The 12,950-nt window shown below is 49.8% G+C and overlaps 1 protein-coding gene across 2 annotated transcripts in view; it reads left to right on the forward strand.

Annotated features, from left to right (window-relative positions):
- GALNT14 (polypeptide N-acetylgalactosaminyltransferase 14) overlaps window positions 1-12,950 on the forward strand; it is a 92,940-nt gene that overhangs the window by 64,048 nt on the left and 15,942 nt on the right. For both annotated transcript variants that reach the window (XM_086871025.1, XM_086871034.1), the window contains 5 exons: window positions 1,089-1,210; window positions 5,590-5,677; window positions 6,328-6,412; window positions 7,793-7,896; window positions 12,297-12,423. In XM_086871025.1, coding sequence (XP_086727151.1) covers window positions 1,089-1,210; window positions 5,590-5,677; window positions 6,328-6,412; window positions 7,793-7,896; window positions 12,297-12,423 — 526 coding nt within the window. The remainder of the gene's footprint in view (window positions 1-1,088; window positions 1,211-5,589; window positions 5,678-6,327; window positions 6,413-7,792; window positions 7,897-12,296; window positions 12,424-12,950) is intronic.

Below are 12,950 nucleotides of genomic sequence, written 5' to 3' on the forward strand. Positions count from 1 at the left end.
AGAGAGATACAGGGACAAGTCTGCGTTGCAGGAGGAGACCTTGGCAAATGCTGGATGCTCCAGGCTTTGTTCATGTGTTTCCTCTCCTGCTCAGAAGCTGTTCTGTAACTCCTTTCCCCTAGGGAATTTTAGTATGAGAGTCAGTGACCTCCTGCATCAACCTGATGCATGGGTTCTCCCTGGAATCCTGTCTCTCTTTATCTGCCCCTATGCCCCCTTGTATTGCCACTATTTCTCCTTCATAAAGAAGTTTTTCTCCCCTTGAGTCACCCGTGTCTCCTCTTGTTTGCCAACAAACCATCTCCTTTCTTACGCCATGGTTCCCTTGAGCATCCACTGCAAGCAGGAGAAGTGTTGGAAAGCTGGTTAACCTGCATAAGTAGGAACAGGGCATCTTTAAGAGCAGTGATATTGCCAAAGAGTCTAGTGTGAAATCCATGTGTGCAGCTGCTTTACATGACCTCCCTCTTTTTTTTGTTCTTCTTTCTCACAAATGCATGCAGCAATCCATGCCCATCTCCAAATTATTCCAAATTCATCATCGTGGCACTGATAAGTCAAACACCTTGAAAAGCCAGCCATCTTTCCTTGGCAGAAAATGTGTTTCCACTGAGCTGCAGATCAGTGGTGCTCTCAGGGTGGGGGAGAGATCTGGGGCTCACTGGGACACAGCAGGAAAAATTAGTCTGAGAAAAGCTTAATTCTGGCACAAAGTGTTCCCACCCTCAACTCTTCTGTCTCATTCCCCACTGCCTCACATCTCTGTTAGATTTGTTGTCTGCAGAGGGTCATGAAAGCATTTTGAGTCACATTTTGAACCAGAAGGTGACAGTAGAACTAATTGTGCAAACTACATATTGGCATAAATGCCATAAATCAGTAACCTTGGTGGAGCCATTTATTTCTTTGGGGATCTTGGGAAATGCTTGGCATACCTTGCAGCACTGGAAAGGAGACTGTGAACCTGGGCCATGTTTTATCTGGGTGGGATTTAGGCAGGTTAAAACCCAGGAGAAGCACGAGTGGAGGAGGCTGGGGATGTTACCCAGCCATCTGGGCGGCAGCTGACATGGTGTGTCCCTGAGCAGGTCTGATCCGGTCCCGAATCCGAGGGGCAGATGTGGCAAAAGCAGGTGTCCTGACATTCCTGGACAGTCACTGCGAGGTGAATAAGGACTGGCTGCTCCCTCTGCTGCAGAGGATCAAAGAGGTGAGTTCTCCTGAGAGACCAGAGTCACCCTCAGGGGATGCATCCCCAGTGTCCCCCTCCTCTTCCTCTCAGAGGGCATGACCATCCAACCATAACCAGCTACATGTAAGCATCCAAGTAAGGGGTACAAAGAGGCTTTTTGGGGTACAAAGTGGCCTTTTCTGATCTTCCTCCACCCAGCAGACAGGTGAGGTGTCTGTGTGACTGGGGGAGCATGTGGGTGGGTGGGACAAGGTGTCTCCCAGGGCAGTGGGACTCTAACTGGCGAGCACAGGTTGAGTGGTGATAGGGGAATACGTGGGCAGTGCTCCAGAGAGATTTTAATTAGGCTCATGTAAGATGCTCAGTGATGATGATTTAAGGGAGTGACGGCTCCTTGAATAGGGGCCGAATTTAATTTCATGCAAATTAAGCGCTAATAAATTGATTTAATAGGATTTAAATTCTGCTGATTTGGGAGCAGACAATGACATTCGCCTTTCTCTGGTGGAGGCTCTTGCCAGACGTGCACACAGAGGCTGCTGGCGCCTTGTCACTCCAGTCAGGGGAGCTCTGTGCCCGTGACCTGCTGGCAGCAGAGCGCAGGGATCGAAGCCTTCAGCTCCAGTGCAGATGCACCATCCTTTCCCTTTGCTGTGCCTCGCTCCTTCACCCTTGCTACACCTCTGGCTCCTGATGGCTAGTGTTAATTACTCAGCACTTTTACAACTCCTGAGTTGCATTGACATAAGGGCAGCTGAGGAGCAAGGGGAGGCTGAGGTGGTGGGTCATGGAAAAATCTGCCTGGCTGGTGTTCACAGTGCCCCTCACCTGAGGCATCCTGCCTTTCACACCTGCAGATGTGACAGCTGTGATGGCTGGGCTGTGCATCCTCTGTGTGTCAGTGAAGGGAATGGGGGAAGGGGGCACAGCACCAGGTCAGGTCCCTCCACATGAGCGAGGCCAGTCGGTGCTGCTGGCACTCGTAGCACAGCCAGCACTGGAGAGGTCCCAACCTCGGCTGGCAGGCTGGCCACAGAGCTGCTGATAGATGGAGATGTAATGAAAATGGTCTTTTCATATCATCGATTGTGCCTCCGGTAGAGTTATGAGAACACACGCTGTGAGGTCCCACTGGAGCCTCATGGCTGGCCTGGCCAGGGTGGAGTTCACTTCTAAATTTGTCAGCATCACTTGTTCCTTTGGGCTTTCTAAATGCAGGCATTCCCTGCTTTTTGCCAAAGCCCTGCTTGTACTTCAGTGAGGAGTATCCAGAGCAATTTCCTCGTTCCCAAGCAGGGCTTTTGATGTGTTTTGTCACTAGAGGGGCTGTGAAGGTGGCGGGAAGGGGGCTGGCAGATCTGCTTTCCCACACAGCTCCAGGACGGTGCCCCGTGTCCCGCACCCGTGGGGTAGGTGAGTGTGAATCCCCCCTGCAGCATCACCAAAGGAGTTCCAGTGCCTTGTGGTCTGAATGCAGGATCAAACACACACATCACCTCTGTGAACTCTTCTGGATTGAATCTTTCCCCAGCTGGAAGTAAGGCAGTCTGGAAGCTTGCAGTGCTGCTCATACTGCCCTGACCTTGTCCAGTATCTGGCAGCCTCAGGCAGCAGGGGAGATGTACTACAAAGAGTGTTGAGGAACCTGCAAAGCCAGAGGGTTCCCGCTTGCCTGCTTTTTAACTGCTCACAGAAGCTGCGGGATAAGGGCACGGTCTCCTCCCAGGCCCACCGTACCCATCCTTGCCAGCAGGGTTACAGTATTGATCAGTGAAGTGTATGAAATGTTACTGCTGCCACCTTCAGGCTGTGCTCAAGAGATGGGCTCCCTGTCCAACTGCTCCATGAGGATCAGCTGCCTAGGAAGAGCATGTTCTCACTCTGTTGCTCCTAGGAACTATCTGTTTTGTGCTAATGTGGTTTAAGTTCAAGCAAACGAGTGCTGAGTGCCTCGAAGCACACACATCACTTTTGCCACCACAGCCCAGCCACCCCATGCATCACTTCTCTTATTTTCTCAGCCAGAGCAGCTATTCCTGCCCCTTTCCATGCTGGGAAGTGCCAGAGCCCATGTGTGCCACCATGCACCCGTGTGGAGGTGCCCCTCAAGCTCCACCTCGAGCCTTCCCAGCAGCTGATGGTTTTCCTCCCCACCAAAGCTGATGCTCACTGGTGGGTGTGGGCAGCACATAACCAGCATATGGATTTGGAAACTAGCAGGAAGAGCAGGTGATGGGAGTGTGGAGGAAAGAGAGAGGTTCTGGGGGATCTCAGCCCTGTGCCTGGGAGAGTGCCTGTCTCAGAGAGCAGCAGTGATGGTCAGTGTCTTGCACCAGCATGTTTGCAAACATGGGGTTGAGAGTGTGGGCCTGTGGTCTTATTTTTACTTCTGGAACAAACATCTCTAAAGCTGTTAATGGTGCATTTCAACTGAGTAACTTTTCTAAAAATGTAATTATCCATCCTGAGGTATTTTTGCAGTATGACTCAACAAGCTCACCCCAAAACTGGATTTGCAAACAGTACTGGGATGAACCAAGAATGATGACCCCCAACTCCCAGCTCAAATATCCCCCAGTCTGGTGCTTTCCTGGGAAAAAGGAGACATATGAGGGTCAGCCTGCCTAATCTTTGCCTAATCCTGCTGTGGGGCCAGAGGTGGAACTATGATCCTTCTTGTTTACCATTACAAGGTCAGGATGTAGAGGCTGAGAGCCACGCTGCAGCCAAGGTTCTTCTCCAAGGCTGAAATATATTTGTTATCTTCAGGACCATTTCCAGAGTTTTTTGCTGTTGTTTTAGATCCGTACATAGGTGTGTTTGAGAAGTGCATTGCAGAAATGAATTCTCAGGTTTGTGAGAAAGACTTGGAGGTTTGAGTGTTGTTAATATTAACATGCCCTGGTATGGGTGGGTATCAAAAAAAACCAGAAAGATGAAGCTGCCTATAATAAGATCTGGTGCTCAGCCCAAAATAAATCATAGCAACAGCTCTGTGCTCTTGAGCATGCCGTGCTTTTCTTTTGAGGGTCAGAGAGACCTTCATGAAAGCTGAGTAAATATAAATGTTCCCAGGACCTGGCAGGGAAAGTGAGGCAGGGAGAAGACAGCACTGCTCAAGGGTAGCATTTTGCAGTAGTGCACTCAGCCCAGATGTGAAGGGGATTTTCTTACAAGAAGTTGTGCCGTGCAGTGAGTAGCAGTGGAATTAAAAATTGGGGGCGAGTGTCAGCTAGCTAGAAGTGCTCACCAGTAAGATGCTTGAGGGGCAGGTTTTAAATGAGTGGATGCAATCCTTTCACCAGGATGCAATGCTCAGCACACAAAGCAGATGCTTTGCTTAAAACCTTCCCCCTAGCCTCAGGCAATTAAAGGATGCTTGGCTGTCCTGAGCTGTGGCAGCTTGTGGGGCACTGTGCAGGAGCCACAATGGATTTGGTGGGTTTGAAAGGCTCATCGTGCTTGGATGTGGCTTGTGTTTCCCTGTGTAGTACAGAGGTGCAGCAGACCTTGCCCTTTCAGTGAGATGTTTGACTCACAGAAAGTGATGGTGAGACCCCTGGCTTGACCCTGTTATGGAAATACCAAGTATTTGTCATGCTCAATTGGAAAATCAGCTCTAGTCCAGCTCCCAGCTCATGGCCTTTGGTTGCTTCTTCCTACAGCTGAATTTGAATACTTCTTTGTCAGGACTAATTTCTAAAACAAAGTCTTTCCCCAGTGAGAGAGCAAGCCCGAGTATGCTCAGATGCTTTCCTTTGTATAGCTGTGAAAAACAATTTGATCTGGCGAGGGTAAAACCTTGAAGTTTGAGCTATAATTGGAGTTTGGGATTTTTGAAAAGAAAAAGGGAGATAAGAGACCAGTCAAAGCTGTCAGAGTCTCTTCCTCCTGTAGATATTTTTGTTCATAACTGTTTGTATAATCTCTTTGCCCATAACAAGATGTTAATTAAATCACCACCAACTATTTTGAATAAATCATGTCTTTCTTTTTTAACCCTTTCACACCTTTGGCAAAACCAACAGTACTGCCATAGTTGGTGCATTTAAAAAAATACCCATATTTAAGTTATTTGGCTGTGTTTTTCCTCTGTCATTTCAATTGCCTGTTTGTTACTTGAACTTCTGAAATCCAGTTAAAAGTATTTAAGGAAAGTGAAAGGGGAATATTTTGGTGAATTTGCAAAAGGCAGAAGGAGCTTTGCATCCAGCCCAGCTGGGTGCCAAGTACAGGCACAGTGTGAGGATGAGGAGGCAGGGAAGGGCACTTGTCCCTAGCAAAACCAGGTGACACCAATGTTTCCAGCCACTTGGTGTCTCCAGGAGTTTGGAGTCCCTTGCCCAGTTCAGATGGTGTCATCTGAAGTCATGGGTATTTTTGGTTCTGCTTTGCAGGATCCCACCCGAGTGGTCAGTCCTGTTATTGACATCATCAACCTGGACACTTTTGCCTACGTGGCAGCTTCCTCAGACCTCAGAGGTGGTAAGTCCAAGCTTTGTGTGTGTCCTGTGGGCATCCATTCCGTGGTGGGAATGTGCACTGGCCTTTGCACCGCACCTGTCTGCTGCTGCCTCACAGAAAAGCACATTAACACTGCTCAGTGCTCCCGCTGGCTGCTCCCTGGCTACCCCACACACCGGCAGGTGTGGTGTGGGGAATGTGCTTGCTGCACTGGGTGAGGCAGTCAAGCAGGAAGGAAGGGTCACGTCAAAGCCACCCTGGGCAGCACTGGAAGTGACAGGAGGAGATGGGAGATGTCTAGGTAACTACTGGAGGATGCAAGTGCACTGCTTATTAGTATGCCTGGGCTATTTGTAGCACATAGTATCCATCAGAGCGTGCTTCTGTGTGCACAAGGGGGACTAGGTTTCAGCAGCAACTTTAATTCTGACTTTTCCTGCCTTTGGAGCACTTGACTTTGAAATTGTAATGCAATGTGTTGTTTCTTGTTCATATGTAGTAGTAAAATATCTTAGGCATTGGACTCTTCTCTCAAGAGCTGCATCTCTGTGGCTTAAGTCATTTGAAAGTCAGGAAAATGTTCCATCAAACACAGCTTCCGCAGCACGCATTGCTTCCTAATCCGTATCAATTTCTAATTTCCCCATGGCATTTCTCTACTCTGGTTTTAGGTTTTGACTGGAGTCTGCATTTCAAATGGGAGCAGCTTTCCCCGGAGCAGAAAGCCAAACGACTTGATCCCACCGAGCCCATTAAGTAAGTCAGGAGGGGGAAGGAGGCACCCGAGTGAGGCAGGACAGGCTTTTCTCATGTGTGTCCTCGTGCACCACAGCAGTGTGCAATCTCTTCCAGGACAGCTTTGAACTTCTAGTACCTCTAGCAAGCTTCTGGCTAGCCTGGGTTTTGTAGTGCAACTTCACCTTCCAACACTGAAGCCTGAGAATGCCACAGAGATAGAAGGGGTGTGTTTATGGTTACTGGGGTTTTGGTAGTACTAAGGATTATGGCTAGGGGAGAAGGCCAGTGCTGTAGACAGCTGCTTCTCTCAGGTCACCTACCACTTAAAAATAAGGCAGTGTCCTCAGCCCACATGATAAGCTTGGTGTCTAGTCCAGCCTTCCCAGATCAGTACTGCTCTTCTGGACCTCACTGAAGACTCTGAAATGGGGATGTACTGGAGAGGGAGCCAAGCTGAACAGCAGAGGAGGTGCCATCTGTCCTCATGCCATGGAATGGAGGGAATCCTTCATTCTGCTGGACATCTCTGCTGGCAGCAAGCCTGGTGCTGGTGTCTGCAGCCCCAGCCAGATGTGAGGCATGGAAGACACCAAGTGCTGGGAGAAGCTCAGGGCCTCAGAGGGCTCCCAGGGGAGAAAAGCACTGCTTCTCCTTAGGATGCTGCTGTTAACAGGAGCTGTCACTGGCTTCCCAAAGGCTGGCCTTGTATTCCTGATCACGCTGCTGTGTAGGGCACTGTGGAGATCAGCCTGGGCACAGCATTCCCCCCAGCTCCTCCCAAGCCTATACTGAGGCATCCACACTGTCTCCAGTTGAATGGAGATGGAACTTGTGCCAGCAAACAGCAAGTCTCCTCAAGCTATCTTCTGGGTCTGCTCTCCCCCCCCTCCACAGGCCTTCTCTGTGCAGTTTTCTTAGCTAATCCAAAGAAAGAAAAATAACCCTGGTTTGAAATAAAGATCACACAGCTAGTGATGGCTTTTAAAAAGCCCTTCTGAATTGGCTCTGCCTTCCTCTCCCCGGTGGAATGGTGCTCTTAATAGGCTGGCTCCAGGCAAAAAGCCTGTCTGAGTGAATATCCCTGAGTGCTAAGTGCATTTTTGATGCTGAAGCCTACAATCAGGGCTGTGAACTTTGGGCTTGTAGGAGTTGTGCTGACGGGTGCATTAGCCAGTCATTAAGTGCCAGGCTATTTTTGATTGACAGCAAAACACCAAGGTGGCTGAAAGAAAGGCTCAGATGCATTTTGAGGGGTTTCATCCTTTTCTTGGTGAGAAGGTGACACATAGGTAATGTCCTGGTCATGGAAGAGGAGGCAAAGGGAAGGGCTGCTTCTGTGCATCCAGGTGCTGCAGCAGTGCTTGAGAATGTGTCCTCTTCTCCTTGTCTGTTCTTCAGGACACCCATCATTGCTGGGGGGCTGTTTGTGATCGACAAGGCCTGGTTCAACCACCTGGGGAAGTACGACAGTGCCATGGACATCTGGGGTGGGGAGAACTTTGGTGAGTTGTTCTTCATCCTCCTATGCCTTGCTGTGTTGTCTTCCCTTTCTGAGTCAGGCCAGATGGATACAAGGTCATTTCAAACTTCACTTCGAATGCTCTGGGTGGTTTCCCTCATTTACATTCATAGGTTGTGGTCTTAGGAGAGTGAGAGATTCAGCAACCACGAGTGATGGGAAGTGAGCAATTGTTGGTACTTGGGACTGCCTGCCTTCCATGCTGCTTTGATTTTCTGTAGGTAAATAACCTTCAATCACAGTTTTCAGCTTTGGTGTTAGCAACAAATGAGAAAACACTACGTGCACCCTCCCTGATCTTACTTTCTCCTTAATAAAGCAAAGAATATGTCTTACTCCATTAATGACAGCATTTCCAAGCTATGAACTGAGGTACCAGTCCCTCTTTGAGTTTGCAGAGTACCTGATACTGTAGGTCCATCAGCATGCAGCAAACAGGTGGCAGAGTACTAGGGCTGCTTCCATTCCAGTACATGGGCTGTATCCATTCCTGTATCCCTGGGTGGCTGAAGTCTGCCTGGCTTTCTGTGATACTGTCACTTTTCCTGCACCAAAGAAAAAGGGTTAAGCTGACCTAAATTCTGTCACCTCCGGCCCTTATCATGGGACAAGATGGACATAAAGAAATCTCCTGCAAGCACACTTGAAAGGACACATGAAAGAGGTAACAGCCTGTCCCTTGTCCCCTTGCAAAGCAGAGCTGGATCAGGCTGGGCTGTTCTCCCTTTGAAGCTGCAGTGATGCTGGGGATCAGAACAATACACTGTACCCACGAGAGCAGGGGGAGGCACTCGATGTCAGGCAGACAGATCAGAACCTGGCTTTAGTAGCTTGCACCTCTGGGGAATGGGGCTAGCCAGGAAGGAAGGCTCTTGTGTCGTAACACACACAGCGATGCTGTCAGTCATCCAGGGGAGCAGATGCTGCCGCTTTGCAGTAATCCATCCGCTGCTTGGCACTGGGGTTTCCTTCACATGCCTTGTCCCTCTAGATATATTTTATTTATTTATATCTTGTTATGCAGTAGGAATCTCACTCTTTCGTGCTTTCTCTCTGTGGGCGGGTATCTTGCCTCTGGACTGACCCAAAGTATCTGAGTGGGGTAGCTGTGAGGAAACCTGGGAGGGGAGTGGCAGCCCTCCCACCTCTCCTGCTGGATCAATAGCCCAAATAAAGCATTCAAGAAGGGAACTAGACAGGAGAAGAGCAGGAGGGGAACTGCCATGCTGTGCCTGACCTGCTGCCTGTGCTTGTCATTTGTCTCTGACAGCAGGCAGCAGGAGCTGCTCCTGGGAGATGAACAGTGACAGGAGAGCCTGCTCTTGGGGGAAGCTCCATCCTGGCAGCTTGTCCCATGCCCTGTAACAGAAGGCATTGTTCTCCTTACGCCTGATTATGGTACATCCTGCAGAGGAGAGGTTTCCCTTACTGGTGCTGTGCCCCAGGAGGATGGTCCTGACCAAACATGCACTAGCAGTGCTTCAGGGTGTACCAAGGCCTCCTGTGATAAAGCAAAATCAAGGTTAACATGGCAACAACACAGTGCAGGTCTGCATAGCAGCAGGGCAGATCCCATCTTGCCCATTGCCCTGGGAGCAGAAGCATGCCTGGCTCATGGCTCCATCTCCTGCAGGTGCAGTAGTCAAGGGCAGCTTGTCCCATCTCTCCTTTGCACCCTGCTGGCTCTGGGCAGGGAGTGGACAGCAGGAGCTGACCTGCTTGTTTTGGGCACTTAGAGTGAACCACACTCTTGCTGATAGCTTAGTCCTGAGGGGGAGGAGCAGTGCTGCTGCCTTTAATGTTACTGAGGGGGCAGCTGGAGGGGGCTGGAGGCTTCAGGCAGAACAAAAGTGAGTGTGTTTGGCTTTGAAGGAGGATACTGTAGGTGTTTTGTGTCTTAAATTTACTGAATTCCCTGTAAATGGGTAGTGGCAGGAAGGACTTGCAGGCCATCAAGAAGTGCTAGAGGTGTTTTGCTGAATGAAGGCCAAGTCCAGCACAGCCCAACAAGTACTGCTCACACCCTTCTGGAGGTCACTTGGAGGGGCCACGTGCACTGGCAGCATCTCTTGAGGGTCAAGGGAAGCGCACTGTTGGTTCCTGCTCCCCTGGCTCTCTGAGCTGACCCTGTACCTTGCTTTTGTTGGTGCTTCAGTTTGCCTTCCCTTGGGACACTTAGCTCCTGGCTGCCTGTCAGAGACCTTGTTTGTCACCTGCCATGGATGTCTCCGTGAGTGATCCCTCCCTGTGGAAACTTGTGCTTTTATTGTTTCTGCTGTACCTGGAGCAGGCTCTGCAGGGTACAGCTAGCCTGAAGCTGAGAGCTCAGACTCCTCAGCGTCTCCTGTGCACTGTGTCCTCATTCTAGTTCACAGTACACAGAGATGACCTCTTCATTAGGCTTAAAAAAGATCAGGCAAGGACTGAATGGTGCGAGTATTTCCCTTTTAGCACATCAGGGAGCTGCTCTTCTCCCAGAAGGACCGGAGGAGGGGAAGGCAGCTTGCAGTATCCACGCTGTGCTCCACAGCTGCTCAGCTGGTTGTCCCCTTGTGTCAGGTGTCCTTGGGACTGACACAGCAGTGCCAGCAGAGTGGCCAGTGCTGTGACACACAGACAAGTGACTGCAAAAGCCACGTGCAAGGGGAGCCGAGAGCAGCAGCTTAGAGTGGCCGCATCCTGCCATAATCTCATTTCCCTGCAGCTGTGATTAAGGTTGCTCCCAATATAGCACCAGGATATGGCACAAGGGCACGTTTTATTGGCCTCTTCATACCCAGCACTGGGGAAAGCGGTGAGGCTCCAGCTGCTGTTGGCAGCTCTTGCATGTAAACACAACAGTGAAGGGAAGGGGAGGGAATTTCTGGAAAGGAATACTGCTCCCTGCTGTGCTTTCCCACCCCTGCCATTGCTTGTCCCTTCTGCCAGGGCAAGCCGTTGGGGATGGGATCAAAGCCTTGGATTTTGGACCCAGGCATCAAGGCAAGAAGGCTTTGCAGCTGTGTCAGCCTCCCATTTCCATCAGCTCAGGAGCGGGCAGGTAGTGCTGGGAGCAGGATGGGAGCAACATGAACCTGGCTCCCACCTCTGCAGCAGCTCAGGGCTGAGCCGTGCGTGCTCAGAGGGCTTTGCAGTTCCAGGCTCCAGTTGGCCTTTGCTCCCTGAAGCTGTGAGCTGTTTTTGGAGGGATGGAGGTTTTGTGAGCCAGCAGTGCCTGCCCTTGGAGGAGGAGGAGTCCTGTCCACACTGCCCAATTGGCCTTCCTGCCACAAGTGCTTGTCTTGCCAGCATCCGACCTGGGGACAAGTCATCCTTGTGCTGGTGTATATGAGGGGACTGATGGGAGCAGAAGCTGGCAAAGACAATGGGTGTTCTGCTGTCTTAATTCTGTAGTTAAATGTGTGTGTGTGTGTGAAAAGGAATTATTAGTTTTGAGGTAGATACATGCTACATGTAGCTCTGCACTGTCAACAGACGATAAAATAGGATTCAAAGAACTGCAGAAGCCTTTTCATTTTCATTTCATCTCTTTTCCAGGCCGATTCTGTCTGAGCATGACTGTCTGACAATAGAGCTACAGATTCATAGCTTCATAAGCATCAGGGCCAGATGGACCCATTAGATCAGCCATTCTGCTTACCCTTCCTACCTCATCCAGCTCCCTGCCAAGAGCTTTATTACTTCTGGTGTCAGTTATGCCACAGGCTCATTTTCCTTGAGAAGGGCCCTGTGGGCCAGCCACTGAGTGGCTTGGAGTGACTGGGAGACATTTCCCATACTGATAACTTATCCAGATTTTTGGGATAATCCCTCCCACCGCTGACCTTTGCTTGTGTGAAGGTGTGTGCCTTACTTGATTGCAGCATTGGCACTGGAGACCCAGAGTACCTGGGAAGGGTAAGCTGCTGTCCATTTTGGGACAGGCGATAGATGCACAGCTCTGTTCGCTTTGCAGAGTCAATGGTGGATTCATAAAGATAATGAAAGTTGTAGTCATTAATGGAGAGAATTCATAGCCTCACCTGGTGAACTTGATGGCCCTTTGGAGGGAAGTGACTCTGAAACAGGCAGTGCAGAAGTAATAAGGGAGGCACAAAACTGGCAAGAGGATTCTGCAGTGTATGAAAAGGGACCTGCTTACTGTCTCATGCTCACCATTGTGATAGCACCTGCTGTGCTAGAGACAGGTTTCAAGTGAACTAACTTCAAACAGCTTGCAAAGAAGCTTTGAAATGTGCTTTTAGGGCCCTTGTGCCTAGGAAAGCCCGTCTGGTAATTGATTTACCCCAGTTTAATGTTGCAGAAGATGAAGTAAGAACTAACACCAGGATTCAGACTGCTCCAGGACAGAAAGACAAAGTGCTGAAGCTGCTTCTCTTACAGAAATCTCTTTCCGTGTGTGGATGTGTGGAGGGAGCCTGGAAATCATCCCCTGTAGCCGTGTTGGACACGTCTTCCGGAAGAAACATCCGTACGTCTTTCCAGAGGGAAATGCCAATACATACATTAAGTAAGTGGTTTGTGCTGGCTTTGGTTTTTTTGTGAAACAGCCTTGTAGGGAGTGGGGGAGCAGAGAAGACAGGCAGGAAAGTTTGTTTGGAAAACTTTGAAATATCCTTGGGCAGGAATTTCTTGAGCTGAAGAAAATGTAAGTCAATACATCTGTCCCATAGGATTTCTCCAGTGTTGAGAACATGACAGAAATAGGACATTTATATGGTAGCTTTCATCAGCACAGAAATGGAGGGAGGCCCTAGCACATCCCTGAGTGCTGGCTACCAGAACATCAAATGGTTTAGACCTTGAGGTCATCAGAACACATTTCTAATGACCTGAAATCGGGCTGCCAGCAACATCTGTCAGTAGCCAGTGACCTTAGCTGAGGGCTCAGTGTGGCTCAGCTGAACCAGAAAATTTGGTTCTCGGTGCCTCTCTGGGATGGGAGCCACACATCTTGCTGGAGTGGGTGTATCTGTCTCCAGGCTGGTGCTGTCTCCTGAGCAGAGGCGGCAGTGGGAGGCTGCACCTGCTGGCGTG

The sequence above is a fragment of the Cyanistes caeruleus genome, chromosome 2 (assembly GCF_971803275.1).
Source record: "Cyanistes caeruleus chromosome 2, bCyaCae1.hap1.1, whole genome shotgun sequence".
Taxonomy (NCBI): domain Eukaryota; kingdom Metazoa; phylum Chordata; class Aves; order Passeriformes; family Paridae; genus Cyanistes; species Cyanistes caeruleus.